The sequence below is a fragment of the Heteronotia binoei genome, chromosome 8 (genome assembly GCF_032191835.1).
Source record: "Heteronotia binoei isolate CCM8104 ecotype False Entrance Well chromosome 8, APGP_CSIRO_Hbin_v1, whole genome shotgun sequence".
NCBI classification, from domain to species: Eukaryota; Metazoa; Chordata; class Lepidosauria; order Squamata; family Gekkonidae; genus Heteronotia; species Heteronotia binoei.
Genome location: NC_083230.1, coordinates 2,808,623 through 2,832,057, shown reverse-complemented (window position 1 = coordinate 2,832,057; position 23,435 = coordinate 2,808,623). Strand labels below are relative to the sequence as shown.

Here is a 23,435-nt window from a genome sequence, read left to right as displayed (position 1 = left end):
AGACAAGAGTGAATACAAAATAGCTTGCAAAAGCCTCAGCACCAACAGCCAAATTATTATCTTTTTGCATCCCCAGGGGGAGAGAAGTTAATGATCTTATTATTCTGAATATTTTAGCTAGGTAAGAGTTAGCAGATGCAATGGAGGCTTCACTGCCATCTCATAGCATTTCAGAAACATCCTATAAGATGTTCTTGCAACTTCATCAGAAGTCTGCCACCACACTCGTTCTAGCCATCTCAGCTCCTGTTTCATCCTTTGTAGCTCCAAGGTATACCATGGTATGGGAGCATAGAGGGGAGTGATTTTGTTGATGGCTTTAGAGATCCTCTATATACCAATTCCCTATCAGCACATCCAACAAGTTGACGGGGGGGGGGGGGCAATGGATCCTACAGAGCATTCTGGAACTTACTGGATCCATCAGTCTCTGCAGGTGAGCAAAAATCAGCTCATCACCTATGCAGGGTGGGGTTGGAATGCTCAGTCAGGACTTCAGGGCAAAGTGGTCAGACCATGGCACTGTATCAGTGATATCTAGATTCACATTTATCCCCTTCCCAAAGATCATACCCAAGGTGGGGCCTGACACAAATCAAGAGAGTCCCAGTGCTGTCATGGATGACACTAGATCTGCAGCCTGAGAGGAGGTGGCTTCATCGGCACAAACATTGAAGTCCTCCAGGACTAAAAGGCCAGCCTGATACTGCCTCCAGTAGGTGTGACAGGATATGTGCTGGTGAGCTAGGCAGTTGATACACCAGCCAGATAGCCAAGCTCTCTTCAGTGTCCCAATTTACACAATCAATCCTGGTGACCTTTGGTGCAGGGAGTGACCTGAAGGAGAAAGTCTCTTGAATAAGTATCACCACTCCCCTTTATCATTTTATTTGGGACTGATGGAGGACTGAGAAACCCAGGGGAGCAAGCTCTCTCAAGAGTGACTGTTTCACCCTCTCTCACACAAGTTTTGGTCATGCACACCAGGTCCACTTTCTGTGTCGCAAAATAATTTTGCTATGTTGAAGTCTTATTATTAATGGACTTGATGTTACACAGCATCAGTACAGGAGAAAGGAATGTTTTTCCTAGCCCCACTACCAGCATATTTGAAGATGGGACACAGAAGAAGACCATATCTCCATCTCCTTCCTTTATAATACCTTGTCCAACCACCATAACCTCCCACATCCCAATACTACTGGGTTCCCCTGTTCCATGGTGGCCTCCCCCAATCAACTTTATCCACCACTGCTCCCCACACCACATTCACACACAGCAACCCACTAATCTGATCCAAAACAACTCACTAACACTAATTCTAATTGACTGACTAACAACAATACTTATCCTAACTACAGTCCCTAGCTATTCTGCTCCCTCCCTCCTTACAGTCCTTTATTAAAATTTTATAACAAATCCAGATCAATACAGGTGCCTTAAAGACCTAGCAAGACTGGAAACTAAACAATTCCTATAATTGGCCCTGTGTGTAATGCCAGGTACTGGACATGTAAACTTTATGAAGGATAAAGACAAACACAATTAAAGATTTTTTTAAAAAACTCAAAACATGCTTAAAGATTTACCTCTCTTGCAATGTTTTGTTTATTTAACCATTTCTGATAACTGCTCTGAGTTATTACATCAAAGTCTGGAGACAATGTCTGCTGTAGCAATCTTGAATAGGCTTTTCAGGTGTTGTTCAGGTGTGTATCTGTTATCATGACAAATTAAATTCGACATAGACAGAACGCCATCGGAGTTGAAATTGAGCTGTATTTAAATTGTTTTAATATTTTAACAATGTTTTATCGCTACAATGTGAATTGTCACCGAATTGTGACTGTTGTTAGCCGCTCTGAGCCCGTTGGGGAGGGCAGGATACAAGTGCAATAAAATAAATAATAAACTAAGTTGCAAACCTACTTTTGATTTATTGACATTCATTACAGAAATCTCATGGTCAATGCTTTGGCCTAAGACCCAGGGAAAACATGAAATGGCTGGGCATTGCGAACTTTTCTGCATGTCGCTTCATGTGCAATGGAGAAAATTGCTCTGTAGCTCCTGAGCAAGCTTGGCAAAGCAAGCTGTGATGCAGAAAGAAGCAAGAGAGAAAGAAGGAAGCAGATGACAGTGAGTTGCTTGCGAGCCTGATAGGAGCCCTCCAGAGGCCTGATTCATTCCTTGGGCCATATGTTTGATACCCCTGGTCTAAAGGGTCCCAGTCCCATTTAGACTTTAACAGTGACCCTCTGGTACATCACAATAAATAAACATGGGAATAGAAAACTGTTCTCCTCCAACATTGACAAATCATTTAGTCCAAAAGAGTTTTAAATTTTTAAAATGCAATTGGAAGTCCGTATATAAGGAGTACCTCCAGTGGAGGGAAGGCCAAAGAGGGGGACTTCCCCACCCCCACTTCCTGCCAACTGAGGACCCCTTCCCATTTTTCTTCAGGGCCAAGGGACCCACATCAACAGTTTGTCAAGGGTTTGCCATGAAAGGGTTACTGGTCTACTGTACTTGTCTTTCCTCTGCATATTTCTACAGTTGTTATCCCTTGCTTCTCATAATCTGCACCTGCTAGCTAGGCCTGGATATTGTGTCTGAAGGCCACTGCTTGGTAACATTTTATCAAAATCACAACCTTGAAACTGATGGGAAGGAAAACCAAAAGTCCAAAGATATGCTTGGGAACAGTAAGGGGGGTGGGGCTTAAGCTATGCCTAGCACTGAACCTATATTATTGCTGATTTATAGCCAGTTCTGACTCAGAAACCGGTGCGAGGCACATCTTACCTGAAATTCTTAATACATGGAACCTTTTGAAATACCATATTTGAGTACTCAAGGGGGAAGCCTGACACAATATAGATCTGTGGCAGATGGCAGGAATTTTGTAGAAGCAAATTTCTCTTCCTCTGCCAATAGAAGTACTATTTCATTGTTCTTATGCTGGTGGAGTGTTAGTGCTGTAATGCTGGGGGAAAGGCATCTTAAGGGCCAATACCAAACCACCTCTCAGTTGGACAATGGCTGAAAGTAGCTGACTCCACTCTCTTTCTAACCATTATAGGAATGGTATACTCTGCCATTTGGAAATGGTTGACATGTTACTCTAGTAACAGAAGGAACACATTATTTTAGAGGCTAACATAAAGACCAGGGCACCACTGCTGTCTCTGGGCACCCATGGAAATGCCTGCTTTATCTACAAAAAGGGCTTTGGTGAATCTGCCATTTGAAGAGAATTCACACAAACACTTCTTAGATGAGAGATACTGAAACACTTCTACAAACACATGTAATGGGTGCCGTGTTGTCAGTGTCTCAGGAGCTTCTATTTCCATCTACAATTCAAACTTGAACAGATCTTACCTGGATGTTGTGAAAATGCCATAAACCAGTGTTGTTCTGGGGTTATCTGTTTCTAGAAGGAACACATCCTCTGTGGAAAAGAAATAAAACAGCCACTCTATCTGTTTTTTATGATTTCCAGCCCTCCAACTAAGGCCCTGCCTTTAATCCTACCTGAAATGGATAAGACATTTTGCTTTGTCTAGAAATGGTCAAGAGTCATATAACATTCTTCTCTTAACATCAGTAAGAACAAGTTTTACCCCCAAACCAGTGTTGCAAAATTAAGGTGTCAAGTGGGTGAGCCCAATAATTTCACCCCCATGGGTGCCATTGTTACAATTCAGTTTCCAAATGGAGCAAATAGTGGCTCCCAGGGGTCACTTCAGAAGACAAAATAGGAGCAAGGAATCGCAAGCGCCCAGGTCCCAGCAGGGGATCCTTTGGTCTCAGGGGCTTTTCCCACCACCGACCAGAAGACCAGTAGGTGAATCCATGTGACTTCCCTGATATGATGATGTCACCCAGAAATGAAGTCACTGCATCAAGGACATCATGCGGTATGATCTGGTTTTGGACAAACTCTATGGTTTAAGCCCAATTCAACCATAGAATTTGCCCCCAAACCAGAGTGTCCTGTGCACAACATCCTCCTCCTTTACATTCTGTTCCAAAATGCTTTATGCGAACTGATTGACTGTAACAATAAACTTGATCCCTGAACCTTGAACCATCCCCACCCACCCCCAGAATGCCCCCCAAATTCCACTGCTGAATGGGCAAAAGGACCTGGCAACTCTGGCAAGGAAAAGGTGATGCCATTTTCCCCTTCACACTGTGGCTGTGATCAGAATTTGACCTATGTCCCAGTCCATGACATATTTGCACTTGATCAGATTTACTTCCAGTATATTAAATATATCTGAGTCCCACAAAACTGTTAGGATGTAAAAATTCATCATTTAATTCCTATATTTAACAACTGCTATTTCTCACATTCACACATAGTATATGCTTAAAACTGCATTGTTCTTAAGACTACACAAACTCTTGTGAATGTTTCCATAGCTGATAATGACTGGTAGATCTAGACAACTGCTTCCCCCCCCAACCCCCACCACCAATATTTATCAGTAAACACAGTCTCTAAGTAGGATGAAGCTGTCCAGTGTTTCCAAACCTGTGCATCTTGAAGGAGGAGGAAATTAGATTTATACCCTGCTGTTCACTAGCCAAAGGAGTCTCAAAAAGGCAATCTCCTTTTCCTTCCCCTCTCCACAACAGACACCCTGTGAGGTAGGTAGGGCTGAAAGACTCTGACAGAAACTGCTCTTGAGCAGAACAGCTCTGGCAGAGTTATGACTGAGCCAAGGTCACTCCACCAGTTTCATGTGGAGGAGTGGGGAATCAAACCCAGTTCTCCCAGATAAGAGTCCACACACTTAACCAGTACACCAGACCCGAAAGTGTGTTGTACAGCCTATGAATGTGGATAGAGATGGGCACAAATTGACTGATGAACCAAAGTTCATCCCAAATTTTGGCTGGTTTGGAGTTTGCAAACTAAAATTTATGAACTGCTGAACCACAATGAACTTCCCTGAAATTTCTGGGCAGTTTGTGGTGGTTTGTGACTCCTTATGAGAAACAGCCGAGAAGGTGGTAGTTCCCCACTGCTCAGCTGTTTGGTTTAAATGGCTCTGAGACATTAAACCCTGCTTGTGGCTCCCAAAGCCTCCACAGTGGCCCAGCTGCAGGCTCCCTGTTACAGACAGTTCCCTGCTTGCTCAGTGGACTTAGGTTCCTCCTGCAGCCCCTTTAAATGGGACTGCACAAGAAACAACACATTTGGGATAGTGAGGCTCTCTCATTGGGAGTGTGCAGTTGGAATGGTGGGGCTCCCTCATGCAGCCCATTTAAAGAAGCTATGCCAGAGAACCAGAAGCAGCTGAGGTGGTGTGGAGAGCCATCTCCATACTGACCATGTGGCCAGGAGAAAGAAAATGGGAAGCCTTGTCCCTGGCAATCCCATCTACCTTTCGCCTGGCTGCAAGGTCAGGAGAAAAGGAGACGGGAAGACTCTTCACAGGCAATCAACCCACTTTCTCCTGGCTTTATGTATAGAAGAAAGGGAGATGGGAAGCCTCTTCCCCAACAATCCCCTCCTTTCTCCTTGCTGCATGGCCATTAGAAAGGGAGATGGGAAGCCTTTTCCTCAGTGATCCCCACCCTTTCTCTTGGCTGCTCAGCCAGGAGGTTTTTTTCCCCCATGTTGGTCCCTGTACCAAGTAAATTTGGACTCTGAGTCAGTACACCAATAAGATTGGGGACCATTGGTATAGACTCTACAAGTACGGTTGTTTCCACTACCACTGTACTATGAAGCTACACAAATTCTGACAATAAATTTCCAGAGCAAAATATTTTCAGGAGATATCCCTATTCCACATGAATTCCATTAATGAAGAAAAATTGTGAGAAAAAGCTTGCCCTTTCAAAACCAGAAGTAGTTAGAGTTTTGGACTATCACTGGGGAGATCTAGTTTCAAATGACTGCTTGAATGACCATGGGCCAGTTACACTCTCTCAGTCTAACCTGCCTAACAAGGTTGCTGTGAGAATGAAATGGAGCAACAGAGGTCCATGGGTGGTACCCTGAGCTCCTTAGAGAAAGCATGGGATAACAATTTCAGTGATAGATGCTATCGTTTCTCTTTTTCATCTGTGCCAGGCTGATGAAGCTGCACAGGCGTGGTGAGACCCAGAGGCTCCAGAAGCACCCTAGTCTTACCAAAGTTCCTGCCTCCATCATGGAACATGGTACCTTTTATTCCAACCCATTTCTTCCAGAAAAGTGGAACATACAGCCCCTGGCAGGACTACTTAAGCCAGTGCTGTGTAGTGGTTAGAGTGTCAGACTAGGATATGGTAGATCCAAGTACAAATCCCCATCTGGCAATGGAAGTTCACTGGGTGACCTTCATACACTCTCAGCCTAATCTACCTCATAGGTGGTGGTTGTGAGAAGATGGAGGAGGGAAGAATGATATTACCTGCTATAGGTTCCCTGCATGAGGGAGAAAGGCAGGATACAAATGAAATGAAATGAATAAATAAATAAATACAGCTTCGTAGTTAGCCTATGCTGCACAAATGTCAAACTCATTTGTTACAAGGGCTGGATCTGCCATAAATATGACTTTGCCAGGCCAAGCCATGTGTGCCATAAAACATAATGCTAGGTAGTGCAGATATAAACTTTATTGGGGGGGGGGGGTGCAGAGGGAAACCTGCATGGGCAGACTGGAGAGCCAGTAGGGCAGCACTGACCAGATACTTCTGTGCTGCCTGGAGAGAGGGAAAACCCCTCTCCAGCCCACCTCCTCCACCAATGCTGTGAGCCTGAACCCAGGGTAAAAATGCAAAGCAGCCAGGTGTTGCAAGCTCCCCCTGACCTTGAACCATCACAGAAGGGAACTGGGAAGACATTGAATTAACCCCCTCCTCCCCACCTGTGGAAGTGAGAGGGGTGCCCAGGTCCAATGCGCAGCAGGATCCAGGCCAAGCAAAGCCCAGTAAGTAGGAGATGCCCGTGAGGCAGTGGCTACTTCCAGTAAAGGCTGCCAGGTGATCCACAGCAGGGCGATGCTGGGGGCTCAAGTCAAAGATTGCCAGCAAGCCATGCCATCCCCATGTGGTGGCAGCCACCCCAGGCCAAAGGCTGCTGAATCATCTGACTGTGGAGACTGGGCACTGCATGCACAAGGCTACAGGTGTGGCAGCCAGAGATCACTGGCAACCTCCATGGCAAGGCAGCCATTGCCTATAGCTGAAGGGTGCTGGGTGGTCCATTGAAGAAGGAGGCCTGGCCACTGAGTCACACGCTCAGTGGCAAGACTAGGCCTCTCTGATGTGTGGAAGAAACTGTCGAATAAGGTCCCTCCCCATGGGCCAAAGCACATGCTTCATGGAGGGATGTAAATACAGCAGCGGTGCTGTCTGCCAACAGGCCCCAGAAGAGTATTGTCTGCACCTTGGGTTGCCAAGTCCAATTCAAGAAATATCTAGGGACTTTGGGGGTGGAGCCAGGAGACATTGGGGTGGAGCCAGGAGACATTGGGGGTGGAGCCAGGAACAAGGGTGTGACAAGCTTAATTGAACTCCAAGGGAGTTCTGACCATCACATTTAAAGGGACAGCACACCTTTTTAAATGTCTTCCTTCCATAGGAAATAATGAAGGATAGGGGCACCTTCTTTGGGGGCTCATAGAATTGGACCCCCTGGTTAAATCATTTTGAAACTTGGGGGGTACTTTGGGGAGAGGCACTAGATACTATACGGAAAATTTGGTGCCTCTACCTCAAAAAACAGCTCCCGCAGAGCCCCCGAAACCTTCAGATCAATTCCCCATTATACCCTATGAGAATCGATCTCCACATAGGGAATAATGAGGTGCTCAGCAGACGTTTCCCTTCCCCCCCCCCCCCTTTCTGGCGACTGAAGCGAGGGATTGGCCTCTTGGCCTCTCTACTCACAAGTTGCTGCCAACTTCTTCAAAGTAACACCAACACACCATCCCAAGAGGAAGCCTTTCAATCAGAGACTGAAGCCTCTGGAGGTGGAAAGGAACATGGTCCTCTGGGGGCAGGGCTTCCCCTGCCGGCCAGCTGACTGGGGGTGGGAAGGAGCCTGGGAAAGTGGAAGAACCCCCGCTGGGACCTGGGGATTGGCGAGCCTATCTGCACCCTTCACAAGCAAACATGGATCCCTGCAACTCAGCATCCCTAGAGCTGGAGGCTGAACAGAGATGAGGTTGTTCTGCCATGCCTTAACTACAATCAGAGTGGCTCCACCCATTCCCCCCAAGCAGCCTCCTGTTCTGTCCCTTGTACCAGTTGCTCATAGACCAGATAAGAGCCCAGGACAGGCCAGTTCTGCCCGCTAGGCCTTATGTTTGACACCCCTGGCCTACAGTCTTCATTGGAGAACATCTTAAGTTCCATGCTGGCCTGTATCCAGCCTCTTGCCACCAACCCACAGAAGGATTAAATAGGTGAAACTTGTTTTTACATTTCTGCACATTGACGTTACTAACATTTTACCTAATTCATCAAAGTAGGTTTCTGTTCCATCATTATCCATTACTGAACACACAAGTCTTGCTTTCAAGTAAGTTGTCCACTTGTTCACAAGGCTACGCTGTCCACCTGTGTCATTCTGAAAAGAAACAAAAAATTGCAAATGGGGCAAAATATTCTGACATCTACTAGTCCTTGCACTAATATTCTATCTCTGTCTAAGCTTATACAAACTCGATACAGGACGCTCCCACACATTAGTGGACACTACAGTGTAGTAATCATTTGCAAATGGATTTTCTTGTCCACACAGGAAAATCCAGCTGCAAAGAACTGCAATTGCACATGATTGTGAAATATCCAATGATGCATGGATGCAGAAAGAGTTGGGTACTGCAGACTTCCAGCTTTTGCCTTTTTTGCCTTTTGCCTTTAGGCCTATTTAATGCATAATCAAATAACCAACTGAATATTTGCTTATTGATCAATACCTATTGGAAATGAATGTGAAGTTAAGGGTTTTTAAAATCTCTACCAGGCAAGCAACATATGCAATATAACTATATAGAAGTGTAAAGCTTTCCTGGGCCATTTTAACTCAGCTTGTCAGCAGGTAGAGCAGGTTCAAATGTTTTTCTGCATAATATAGTATTTGAGCCCAGCTTTCTCCATTATTTGCCAGTTATCTACATGAACGGTTTTCCTCCACAAGGGACTATATGAGTATACTAAAATCCATCTATGGTCTAATGTGACACAATCCAAAGAAAACGACATCATCTGCTCCTGCTGCATGTGCAGAAAGATGAAAGGAGTGGTGCCAGGGGACAGATGCACTATGGAAGATAGGTTTTCCTTTCTAACAATATGTTTATTTTATTATTTATGTTTGAATTTATATTCTGCCCTTCCTCCAAGCAGGTCTAGGACCATTCAGACCCTGTCTGACTCTTCCTGAGGAGACTCTTCAAGGCAGCCATAGTACACACCCATCCAGCTCCTGCTCTCCCAAGCCTTGCCATCAATAGCACAAACAAAATTGTGCCCTGAGACTTTTAAAAAGTCATCTGGGATTTATTATGACAACAATGGCTTAATAATATTTAACGTATTTTGGAAAATACATCTGGGCCCATTTAAAAAACAAAACAGCAAAAGCAAAACCTTGGTCATGTGTTGTATTGCTTCAGCACAGCAGAAACCAAATAATGGCAAAACAAAGCTCATTCCACTGCTTCCCCTAATAACATTAAAGCAAATATTAAGCTACAAGTTACAAAGAATGGTAATTCTGTGCCAATAAGAATTGTGGAGAAGACGTTTCCTTAGGCTGTACAAAAGAAAAGCTAAGTGGTCCACACAATGGGACCACTTTTTTGGGGGGGGGGCGGTGGCGGTGAAACTCTATTGCATGTGCAGCAGTAAGGAAGCAGCACTGTGTTGTACCCACTGCAACTGGGACAGTGGGGCTGAGGTTTGGAGAGTGGAGGCAAGTTGTTCTCTCTCCCTGCCTGTAGCAGCAGTGACTGCACCTCCGCTTGCAGGGAGGGGAGCACACACAGTGGGAAGTTCTGCAACTTCTGGCACTTGTTCCAGAATGCTGCAGCCCCATGCAAATGGCAACCATTGCTGTCGACTTGAATGAAGACCACCAGCTTTAGTTTCCAGTTACAAATATGACGGGAAGGACATAACCATGCTGTCCCATAATGTCCAATAATGTTTTCAGAAACAATGGGACAATGGCAGAGGCAGTGCAATCCTACATCTTGCTAATAATATTGAATCTGATATGATGAGAAGACTGTACCTCTCCTTAGGATGGCACTGATAGATGCAAAGGCACTCCCCTTTCACAGGTAAGATTTTGGTCGCAACAACAATCTCACAGGTAGAATTGATTTTATTACTGAAATAAGAGCAGATGGCTCCACCACCACCACCACAAAAATATTGAGAGAGAGATACTGCACAGCAGGCAATACATGAAGGGAAAACTGTGTGTGTGCATGCAATTTACTAAATTTGCTAAACAATTTTTATTAGTTTCCTGGAATATTGCAGGATGGGAGGGGTAAAGCTAATGACCAAGAATTCTTAGATTACCTCAGAACTCATGACATTGTTCTCCTTCAAGAGACTTGGACAATTACCCCAATATATCTTGAGGGGTATAAATCCTTTTCTCTACCTGCATTAAAGACTAACAAGGGCTGCGCATAATCTGGACTTTATTTGTGTTTACAACATTTGATGCAAATCTTTTTAGCCTACAGGAAACTCGGGAGTACCAAGATTTTGCACTTGTAATCATGCTTACCCTTAGTGAAGCCCTTATAATAATCAATGTTTATTTGCCACACTTGAAAGACAGAACAGCACTAGCTAAACAGTGGACTGACGGCCCTTATGGAACATCTGACTCAACTAAATCCGTGTGCGGACATTATTTTAGCCAGGGATTTCAATGCTAGGGTGGGCAACAACATTCAGGATCTTGTTAATAATTCCGGCCTAGATCAAGAGATATCTGATTTAATATTTTTACCTGATAACAGACACTCTTGAGATAGTGGACTTAATAGAGCTGGACAATACTTCATACAATTATGTGCCCAATTCTACCTTATCTGGCTGAATGGTTTAAAGGAATATGGGGATGTCGGCGGTTATACATTCATTTCTACTAGAGGCTGTAGTGTAGTTGACTATATTCTAGTTCCTTTAGCTCTTTCTTACTATATTTCTAATTTTTCAATTGAAGAACAGCTTTACAGTGACCATTTGCCCCTAGTCCTTACCTTGGACTTAAACAATTGCAACCACTCACAATTATTGACTCAAGAACCAGATTTATCAATAAGGATCCCCTGGTCTCTGGAAATAAGATCATATTTACCAACACTTTTGAGTCAGGCTATTATTTCCAATAGTAGGGAATAGACTGATTAACTCTACTGATTATCCTGAAGCTGAAAACAGTTATGAGATTATCTGTTATAATTGAGTTATAATTGAGTCATTAAGACAAAAATTCCAGAGCAATAAATCAAAACAGTTTAAACAACCCATAAATAGCCCCTGGTTTGACAAAGAGTGTAGAGAATGCAAAGTATATTTGTGTTCAATCTATTGTGAATTTTGTAATTCAGCTGACTCTCATTTACCTGAAGAATATCAAATATATAAAAACATTTAAACATTTATTAAACATTTATTAAAATTAAAAGAAGTGCCTTTATTAAAAAAACAATGGGGTGAATTATTAATTGCTATCTCCCATAATGACTTCGAACAATTCTGGACACTAGTCAATAGAACACTCAGACTAGAAACTGCCATTCCTCCCGCTGTTTTACCCTCTGTCTGGTACCAACATTTCTCTGACATTTCAAGAGGAAGTTCCAGGTGCTTTATATATTAACAATTTATCCTTAGATGATACCTCTGAATGGCCTCCAGTAACCCCAGAAGAGGTAGTTATCTCTTATTGACCAATTAAAACTGGGCAAAGCTCCTGGACCTGTCAAATTTTTAAAAGCTGATCCTGAATGGTGGGCAACACCTTTGGCCGCCTTTTTCTCAATTCAATTCAAAAAGCCTTTATTGGCATATACCAGATTGTAAACAAACAAACAGATAAATAGTTACAGAAATAACAAAAACAGTCATATGCATCTATACATTGGATTACCAGACTCAAAAATAAAGCAACCTTCTCAGTTATTTCAGATGATAAATCATTTAGAAAACGGCAAACCTTTACAGCATCTGAGTAGCCTGTCATATTGAACAGAATTGGATCTAGAAACCTAAGGCATATAGTATCATATAAAGGTAAAGTTAGTCCCCTGTGTAAGCACCAGTCGTTTCCGACTCTGGGGTGACGTAGCTTTTGCAACGTTTACATGGCAGACTTTTTACGGGGTGGTTTGCCAGTGCCTTTCCCAGTCATCTACACTTTCCCCCCAGCAAGCTGGGTACTCATTTTACTGACCTCGGAAGTGTCAGAATTTGTAACTTTCCTATGTGCTAAGCAATATATTATTAGCCTAACTGACTCCATATCAGAAATGTACTAACCCTGTAACTTTGCATTTCAAACAAATACTAACCACTGAAGGGTGACTGATAGCCCCTGGGAACCATCCACAGGTGGCCTTTGAAGCTGACATGCCAGAGAAGAACAGCGGGGTTCCTTCCTCCGCGCTGGGAGATAAGGGGCCTGGGAACAGACAACTGTCTCTCTGGGTGTGAGAAAGAGTTTTATTGTTTCTGTTACCAATGCATAAGAATGTGCCGATAGCCTTGAAAGCTATCAGAGTTAACCTGCTTCTTTCCTGGATACTAAGTTCTCAATAAACGTCTTAACTTTTGAAACAAAGTAATGTGTCTTTCTTGAAGTTCCCAGTTCTGACAGGAAGGATGGAAGGCTGAGTCAACCTGGAGCCGGCTACCCAAACCAGTTTCTGCTGGGATTGAACTCAGGTTGTGAGCAGCAGGCTCCGACTGCAGTACTGCAGCTTTACCACTCTGTGCCAAGGGGCTCTTAGTATCATATAGGGGACAGTAAAGAATATGGGGCAATGAGACAACATTTTAAATTACATATACAAAGTCTTAATGAAAGTGGAATTTTTTTATATCTACCATAGGTAATTGCTGATGGGATAGTATTGCATCTAGCAAGGGTAAATGCTCTACACAATTTTGGAACATGGAGAGTTGATAAATAAGAAGGCAAATGACTGATAGTTGGGGAAATTCCAAAATTCAGAGGGGAGCAAGATTTATTCACAGCACTCATCAGTTTTTGCAATTCAATATCTAAAATTCTGCATTTAATTACATAATATGTGTTTGTAAGAAGAAGCATATAGAGAGAATCCATAGACAAACCCTAAGGTGATCATTTTCCTCTCTAGGAAGGAAATCCATTTGGACAAGGAGGATTCAGACAGCATTTGATATAAATAGGTCCCACAGTTAGTGGAATGGTGCACACGTAGCCAATATTTGATTGATATAAGCCATGCTCTAGTTTCTAAAATATCGATGCCTGTTTCTAGACAAAGAGGGCATATGAGACACAGCATGGTAAGCCCATGATTTTCCTAACAAATTTGGACTGAACTCTTTCGATATTGGACTCAAAGGCACTAATAAAAGTTGGAATACCATAAAATAACTGTGGGTTTACTTTGGCCTTATAGATTTTTAAAGCCGCTGGAACAGACTGGTTGCCTCTATTAAAAAAAACTGGGAAGTGGCCGATGCACTAATGGCTACTAAGTTAACTGTAGATTTACAGTGATGTGACCAGGACATATTGTAGCTAAAATGGAGACCTAGGTATTTTAAATGCCTGACCTGTTCTATTTCTTTCCCATCGAATAGTCATTTGCGGATTTTACAAGACTTAGCAAAAAACAGAATCTTAGATTTTTTTGTAGTTCAGATGCAGTTTGTTTTCTTGAAAAAAACAGAGATCTATTCAACAGTCATCTGAGCCCAACCCTCGTACGAGAAAGGAGTTATAAATAAGGAGAAGGAGGAGTTATAAATAAAATTTTATTATTATAACTGAGATAGCAATGAGATGAGATTATTTTAGACTGATTTTAGACTGTTTTAGATTATGTAAAAATCTAATGGTAAATTGTAGATTGGATTGAATTGTATAACTGTTTTATTGTTCAACATGGCTTTTGCCATACCTTGTAAGCCGCCCTGAGCCTGCCTCGGTGGGGAGGGCGGGGTATAAATAAAATTTTATTATTATTATTATTATTATTATTATTACTATTATTATTACTACTACTACTACTACTACTACTACTACTGTGTCATCCTTGTATAACAAGATGGGTACACACAGAGAGCCCAATTTTGGGGGATGGCAGTCTACTTCTGTTAGTACAGGAGTCAAATCATTGAGGAATAGATTGAATAAAAAAGAGCAAGTATGCATCCTTTTTTAACTCTTTATTGAAAGGGAATTTTAGGTGTTAGTTCCCCAGTAGTTGAGGTTTTGATTTGGCAAGTGGTGGAGGAATGCAGAGTTATAATTAATTTGAGAAGTCTCTTATCAATGCCCAGTTGATGGAGTTTAATCCATAGTCGCTTTCTATCTAAAGAGTTGAATGCCCCTTTAAGGTCCAAAAAAGCTGCATAAAGTTTGGAATTCCTAGGGGTTAGGAATTTGTCCTAATCAGGTGTCAGCCAGAGTGGTACAATGATTACAGTAGATTTACCTTTATTAAACCCAATTTGTTCAGGGCCTAAGACTCCTTGCTGGGACATCCAAGAACTTAATTTAGTTAATCAATAGATTATATATGACCACCTCATGCCAGATTAGATATTCTGCTTCGGGGAGTTTAACACCCAAAATCACCACCAGTAAAGGGGTGAAACAGGGGCGCGTCCTTGCACCTCTCCTCTTTAATTTTTTTAAAGTGATTTGCACCATTCTTGTTTCAAGTAAATGGCCACTGTCCCAAACTAGGCTCCACTAAGGTCCCAATTTTGCTTTATGCAGATGATGCAGTCCTGCTTTCATGCTCTCATGTGAGATTATGTCATTTACTGAACAGATGTTGAGAATACTGTAAAGCTAATCAACAAGAATTAAATTATGAGAAATCCAAAATCCTAGTTTTCTCCAACTCCAGGAAACAATTTATTTGGAGACTGGGTGACCACGAGATTGAGTAAGTTAAACACTACAAATACCTAGGTCTGTATTTCCAAGCCACTGCAATATGGACCCAACAACTCAGAGCAATAATTAACAATTCTAAAGGAAATGTAAATGTACTTCTGTGCTTTTTTTTTTCTCTGAAAGAGGGAATCAATACATTCCAGCTGTTTTGAAAGTATTCAATCTGAAAATAGGGCCCCAATTATTATATGGTGCCCCATCTGGATTGACTCAATAACTATGCAGTTGAGCAGGTACAATCTGGCTTCTTACGGAAGATCTTGGGCATCCCATTTTGTGTCCCATATGCGGCTTTATGCCTAGAATGTGGCCAGAATTTTATGCTCACAAGAGCATAACTCATGACATTCAAATATTAGCTATGTTTGCATTATAACTCTGACCCTTCCAGCTACTGCTTCCAACTATTAACTGAATCTAATAATTCATCCTGGCTGGCGAACATAGGAAGGAAACTGGAGACACACTAGCGTTTACTCCGGCGTAGCACCCCATTTACCTCCGGATCTTTTCCTGGTTTTCCCACCTGTTGCTCCGGCGCTGCGGTTTGCTCCAGCGCTTCAGGGGTTTCACGCCGGAGTATGTTTTTCAACATCCTTCCAGAGTTTTTGAAAACCTCCGGATCCACACCAGATCCACTCCTCGGAGTTTGCTGTGGGAAATCCATCCACGCCAGATCGACTGCTTTGTGGGCGTCACCCTCTCCCTTTCCGTCCTCCCACCCCATCCACCCCCTTGGCCAATCATCAGCCGTTCGCGGCGCTTCCCAAAAGTGCCCGCACGGCCATTTTTTTTTTAAACTTCATATTTCTTGCGTAATAGCGATATTTCAAAATTAACAAAAAAAAAAACCCTCCTGCGTTATTTTGCTGTTGCGTTATCTCGCAACTACATTATACATTGTTGGGGGGGGGAAATCTAGTGCCGGCGCGGGCCAAAGCATTCATGTGTGTGTGTTTTAAAAAGGCAATGCCTCCCTCAGCTGTGCCACCAGGATTTCTGGACCTGCACAAAATCGCCATGTATAAAATGGGAAGTTGGAGTCCTGCATTCTTCTCCCTGGCTACATTCCGCTCGGTTAGAAAATAGACGCGAGCTCACTCTTCACACGCGCCACAGAAGGGGAAGGAGAGAATGGGGCGGGGGGGGAGCTCTGGCGGCAGGAATCAGTCAGGTCCCCGTTGCAAGCGCCAACCAGGGAGGGGAAAGAGCGCAGAGGAAATCCCAGCTTCGCCACCCGGGAGGGAGCGAGGCTGGGAAAGGAAGAAGCTGCCACACACACACACACACACACCCCTCGATTTCTCTCTCATCGTTATTGCAATATTTCGCAACTTCAGAATTTGGGGGGGGGAATCTAGTGCTAGGATTCGCCACTGTGAATGCTTCTGTTAATACATAAAGGGCTGTGGAGGATCCTACAGCTACAGCCAATCCATGAGCAGAAGCAGCACACGTGATGCGGTTTGTCCACGAAAAGAAGGGGAAGGAACAGCTGTGACTGCTCGATGTTACGTTATTACGTCCTTACGCAACCAGACTTGCGCTTAAAAAAAAAAGATTGACAGGGCATCGAACTCAAGTCGATGCCAGTGGGAAAATGATTTGAGCCGGGGCTTCATGGAAAGCGACTCCGCAAATGAGTCCATGTGCGAAAACGAGGAAAATGAGCCGGACATAATTGCGCCGTGGAATAAGGGGAGCAAACGCTAAGTGCGAAAACACCCAGAGTATTTCTCTTGAATCTCTCCTTCTTCTTTCAGAAACAAAGGCACTATGAATAATAAGGGATAGACTGTTAGAGGCAGAACTAGTGGAATTGTACAGCGCAGCCAATAAGACTTGCTTTCCCCTCAACCATGGGATATTACCTATTTTGGGTCATCCTCCCAGCTACTTTTACCATATGAACATATGAAGCTGCCTTATACTGAATCAGACTCTTGGTCCATCAAAGTCAGTATTGTCTTCTCAGACTGGCAGCGGCTCTCCAGGGTCTCAAGCTGAGGTTTTTCACACCTATTTGCCTGGACCCTTTTTTGGAGATGCTGGGGATTGAACCTGCGACCTTCTGCTTCCCAAGCAGATGCTCTACCACTGAGCCACTGTCCCTCCCCTACCAACTTCAGAATTCAACACTACGTAGAAACTTTTCACTTGCTAGGCTTAATGTCCTCCCCTCAGCGATCCTAACAGGAAGAGTAAATGGCACACCTTTCCTTAATAGATTATGTCCCTGTGGTGCCATTGAGACAGTATCCCATGTGCTATTAGAATGCTGTTACTACATTGATGTACGGCATAGGATTTTATCACCAATTCTTGGTAGTATTTTAGATTTACCTGACTCTCACAAATTGCTTTTTTTTTTTTTGCTAAACAATACTGCTGATGATGTTACTGAAACTGTGGCAAAGTTCCTCCAGGCAGCTCTACTTAAACATATTACCAGGGCTTTTTTGTAGAAAAAGTCCAGGAGGAACTCATTAGCATATGATGCCACACCTCTGACATCAAAATCATTTGCATATGAGGCCACAACTCTGACATCACCATTATTTGCATATGAGGCCACACCTCTGACATCACCATCATTTGCAATGTTGGACAAAAGATGTTCTCTTAGTGCTTTGTCAGCAAAGCACACACCTTCTAGCCCCCAAAGACATGCTCACTTTAGCAAAATTAACCCACTTTGATAGTCTTCATTTTGATGTTACTCTTAAAGGCAAAAGCAACTTCATAGGAAGTTTGACTCTGTGGAAGCCATGTAAGTATGTGTGTGCATGTGGGAGAGACGCGGGAAGGCTAAAGCACCCACTAAACAGAAAGATGCATAACAACCAGAAATGATAGAGGCTAGAAGGCCATCTGACAGCAATGCTGATCCTGTGAACTTAGGGAGAAGTAAATTCCCTGCAGTATGCAGGGGATTGGTCTAGATGACCCTGGAGGTCCCTTCCAACTCTATGATTCTATTATTCTAAATGCCTGAGGCTGCAAAGATATCATCTAAAACATTATTTTTTTCCCTTTGCAACCCTGTTTATCCACATGAAAAGTCATGCAGATTTCATCAACTGATTTTTAATACGGTTTTAAAAAGGTGCAACCACCAGCCAACTGACTATCAACTGGATGACAGCCTTAAGACTGAGGATGCTCACAAGAGGTCTTGGAGCCCCATTTAGGAGTAAAATCCTGGCTCATGTGTATAATTGCCACATGCCATGCTTTGGACTGTTGACACTATAGCTATTAGGAAAGGAAAGGTCCCCTGTGTAAGCACTAGTCGTTTCTGACTCTGGGGTGACGTTGCTTTCACAATGTTTTCACAGCAGACTTTTTAATGGGGTGGTTTGCCATTGCCTTCCTCAGTCATCTACACTTTTCCCCCAGCAAGCTGGGGACTCATTTGACCGACCTCGGAAGGATGGAAAGCTGAGTCAACCTGGAGCCAGCTATTGACCAGGTTCCCTTGCTAGCCTTTGCAAAACTAAAAACAGAACATTTCCAAAACAGTTATTTTGCTTATAGAGTTGCAGACGGGAAGGGAAGCTCTCCTGTAACCTCAAAAGTTCTGAATGGCAACATCACCAAACGTTTCCATTTTTAAGTGCATTTCCAAAGCCCAAGGCACAGGTAGCAAGTCAGTCTAATTCACAAAAAGCCTGAACTCCCACTGTTCATAGCTCAGGGCATTCAGGAAGAGCAACAGATAGGAAAGTGTGCCTGCAAAGTCTGCAAGAAGAGGCATTAACTTGAACAACTGAAAGTCTGTCAACTGGATATGAAGGGAGGGAGGCAACCCTGAAAGGAGCATTTTGTTAACAAAACAAAAGAACCTGCTGGAAATAAAAATGAAATTTCAAGGGTACCTAAGGCTACCAAAACCACTTTTACTCTTGAGGAGCTTGGCACGCTGAGGTCTGTTGCAGCAGTGTCTTGCAGGAACGTGCCTCCCCCTCCCCCAGAAGATTAGAATCTCTCTTTCCACCAGCTGGCTTCCAGAGAAGCAGCTCTCTTCCATCTGGGGTGCTTTGGAGGGGCAGCTGTGGAAGGTGGGGGAAGGAAAAAAGACACCCCTGGCCATTTTCTCCCCAGTTCCCCCCCCCCCCCAATCCCAACGGAAGCTGCTGGGCTGGGCTGCGCAATCTGAACCTGCCCCTTCTTCTCCAAAGTCACAGGGGCATGCTTGCCTACCCATTAACAGCTGTCGAGGAAGAAGGAGGGGGGGGGAAGAGAGAGAATGCCAGGCTCCTATGCCCTTTCTCTACCCTTGCAGGGGATGCTGCTTGTCTTTAGCCTTCCTGTCCAGTGGCAGCTGCTGCTGCAGGGACCAGAGCAGCAGCATTTCCCAGCAAAGGCAAAAGTTGTCCGGCTACTAAGTAGGCGAAGCAAGCGAGTAGTTGGTGGTGGCAGCAATCAAGAGGAGAGAGGCCAGCGGGCATCCAATGAGAAAGTAGTTGAGTTGGGGCAGGAGAGCTGTAGCCAGCTTTGCTTTGCTCCCGGGGGAAGGCTTCTGCCCGAGTGGCTGACCCCAGAGGAGAAGGCACAATCTGGGGTGACTCCTGGATGCTGGAATGGAAGGAGGACTCCACCCCCTCTCCCCTTCTGTGCTGCTGGGAACACAAGACTGGGCCAAGCAGTTTGTTGCTCTTCGGGGGATAAGTTGCCTAGAGCACTGGCTGCTAGAGCAAGTGCGCTGCATTCCAAAGGCGCAAGATAGAGAGCCTTCTGGTCTGCAGTAGCCCAACCCTCTATGTAGATGTCTGATGAAGAGTGCATGCAAATGAAAACTTACATTCCAAATAAAGTTTTGTTGGTCTTAAAGGTGCCTCTGGACTCCAATTTTGTTCTTATTGCTTCACACTAACTCAGCTGCCCACCTAGCTCTATCTCCAAACTGCTGTTAGCCCGACCGGGGAGGGGGAGGAACGGGGGTGGGACTACAATCCCGGCACCAGTGAGCCCTTCCAGCTTCCCCCTGCAGCCCACAGACTGACTGACCAATCCCCATGAAATGCAGATTCTTTGGGCCACAGGTGCTGACAGAGATGGGAAGAGACCAGGCAGGCAGGCTCAGCCACCAACAAGCATGGCAGAACAGGGCACCTGTTCTCCCTACCCCTACCCGAGCTGCCAATTCCCTGCTCACCCTGATGGCCCACTGGCCTCCTGCCCTTCCTCCTCCCGCCACCACCAACAAATACACAGCAGAACAGGGCCCCGGGGGCAGACTGCCTCTTCTCTCCCCCTCACCCCGAGCCACCCCAAACTGTCAACCCCGACAAAAGTGCAGTGGAACAGGGCCGCAGGGGCAGACTGACTCTTTTTTCTCTCTCACCCCGAGCCACCCCAAACTGCCGGCCAAGACAAAACTGCAGCAGAACAGGGCCCCGGGGGCAGACTGACTATTCTCTCCCTCTCACTCTGACCCACCCCAAGCTGCCAATTCCCCACTCACCCCCAATGGTCCACTACTCTCCTGCTCTTCCTCCTCCTGCCACAAAATACAACGCCCCCCCCCCCCCGGCAGCCTTTCGTGGCCCAGCTCTAAACTCACCAACTGAACTCCTGGGGAAGAGAGCACTGTACACGGCCAGCCTCAAGAGAAAGAAAGCACTGACCATCTCTCTTTACAGAGCAATGGGCAGTGCAGCCAGACCAGCAATGGTGGTGCTGCTCTAACCTCATTGCTAAGTCACCTGGGAACAGCCCTGCCTTCCAAAAAATCCCTGAGTTTCACAGCAAATTACCCAGACACCACAGCCATGCCTCTGTAAGTAGGATGAGGGGGGCGTGGCTGCTTCTACAGCCCCAGCCAGAACTCTGTTCCGGTGCATTCTGGTCCCATTCCAGTTTGCGATGGTAAACTAAGCTATTTTATAACGATTTAATTCATAACTTTTAAAGAATGGGACTGAAAGATGGAATATGTTTTTACTCCTGCGTATGTTTTATTTCTGCATTTTCTTTTATCCTACCCTTTTCTATACTAACAGTTTTATAATGTCAATAAAGGAAATTGCTATATATGACTACCTTTCAACCAGAATTTGTCTCCAAGGCAGTTGACAATCCAATTGTTTAAAAAAACTAAAAAACCAGGAAAACCATTAAATGTAAGAAAGTGAACAGTGCCAACATGTCAATTCCTGTGACAACCCTTTAGTCAAAGGTCCTTAGGAGCCGGTGGGTCTTGAAAGTAGACTGCAAGGCCTTTCTCTAAGTGAGGGCTGGTAATAAAAAAGATCTTCCTTCTACCAAGCTTTAAATAAGGCTGGTTTGCCAAGGAAGGCCTCATGTAGATCTCAAGTTTAGCATGACTAGATGATTTTTACCCACCCATAATGAATTATTTGTGAATTGTATGCTTTTTTAGTCTTACTTAGTAGGAGTGGGGAGGGAAGTAAGAAGGGAGGTTTGGGTGGGATAGGGTTAATTTGATTGTGCTGAATTTTATTTTGGAATAAATTTTGTGTAACAGTGGATACTTAGCAGGGTCAGTAGTAGGCTGATAAGATCCAGCAGGGAGGTAATGCAGGGATCAGGGATACCAATTATAGGGGGGAGGGGGAGACATAGTTGTGGAACTAGGTGCAATTCCTTTAAAGGGAACGGCAGAAGTCAGAGAAATGGGAATGTTCGGTCTTCTTCCCACCTACACCCAATCCCAAGAAATGCTGGTTTTGGGGCAAAGGATGTTCATTCTTCTCTGATACTAGTGTTGTGAAATGCCAAGACTATTAATAATAAGACTTCAGTTCTCTGAGATTTTCTTGGGGAGCAGAAAATAGACCTGACCTGCTTGACTGAGACCTGAGTGTGGAAGGGCATGACTGTTGCCCTGGGTCAACTTATCCCACCAAGGTTCTCGGTCCTCCACCAGTCTTGGACTAATGGGCGGGGGGGGGGGGTGTGACATTGCTCATTCGAGAATCTTTTTCCTTCAGTGCACTCCCTGTGTCAAAAACTGCTGGCATTGAATGTGTTGGCCTGGCCTGGGATGCCAAGGTGGTCGCCTAATGCACCACTAGATAGCCTGCCTGGCCTGCTGGAAGCTATATCAGGTTGAGGCTTGGACTACCCCCAGACTTCTAGTACTGGGAGACTTCAACATTCATGCTGATGATGCAGCTTCCTTGCAGGCCAGAGACCTAGTGTCATCCATGGAAGCACTAGGGCTCTCCCAGGTTATATTGGCTCCCAAGCATAAAGCGGGTCATGTGCTGGACTTGATTTTCATGGCAGGGATAAGTATTGATCTGGAAGCTGCTGAGCCAGTTCCATGGTCAGATCATGACTTTGTCATGAAGGTCTGGGTAAGCATGCCTAACCCTCTCTGTTTAGGCAGGAAGTGAATTTTTATGCTTGCCCAGAGTCTAATGGACCCTGAGTGGCTTCAGGAAGTTCTGTGAGATCCAATGCTCCCTGGCACCTCATTAGATGTACTGTTGGAGGATTGGCATTGCTGATTCTATAAAGACATAAACAAGATTGTTCCCAGTGCCCTCTCAGAGCCCATGACAAAATGACCCTGTGGCATAACCTGGAGCTACAGAGGATGAAATGAGAGCTGAGATGGCTAAAGCAAAGGTGGCAAGATACCCATGACAAGGCAACAAGAACATCTTACAGGACATTTGTGTAAGCCTATGAGATGACAGTGAAGGCTGCAAAGAAAACTTTCTATGCAGCCTCTGTTGCGTCTGTGAGCTCCCACCCAGCCCAATTATTTAGTACCATTTGGTTGTTAGCTACCCTGCCACAGGGCAGACAAAATCAAAAGGAATTGGCTATAGGCTGTGAGGCATTCATGAACCATTTCGCAGATAAGGTCTTGTCACTCTGCTGGGAGCTCTCAGCAACAATTGAAACAGTAAGAGAACAGGAGGCCCCTTGTCCATCTTCTGGTCCCTGCTTGGACCATTTCACCTGACTCTCTGCAGAGGATGTTGACAAAGTCCTGGCTTCTGTAAGGCCATTTGCCTTCTGGACCTATGCCTGTCCTGGCTGGTGAAAATCGGCGAGGATTGGGGTTCTAGGCCCACTGGAAGAGATTATCAGTTTGCCCTGTCATTTGGGATCTTTCCAGTGGGATTGAAGGAGGCAATGGTAAGACTGCTCTTAAAGAAACCATCTTTGGACCCTATGGTTCTTACCAACTACTGCCTGGTGTTGTTCCTGGGTAAGGTGGTTGAGTGAGTGATGGCTGAACAGCTCCAGGCCTATCTGGATGAAACATCCATACTAGATCCATTCC

The 23,435-nt window shown here is 44.5% G+C and overlaps 1 protein-coding gene across 1 annotated transcript in view; it reads right to left on the bottom strand.

The window, feature by feature from the left end:
* The window catches only part of SEMA3C (semaphorin 3C), a 381,732-nt gene that overhangs the window by 123,869 nt on the left and 234,428 nt on the right, over positions 1 to 23,435 (bottom strand). The window contains exons 9-10 of the mRNA XM_060244661.1: positions 8,470 to 8,584; positions 3,388 to 3,457 (exon numbers count right to left, since the gene is read on the bottom strand). Of these exons, the coding sequence (XP_060100644.1) occupies positions 3,388 to 3,457; positions 8,470 to 8,584 (185 nt within the window). The remainder of the gene's footprint in view (positions 1 to 3,387; positions 3,458 to 8,469; positions 8,585 to 23,435) is intronic.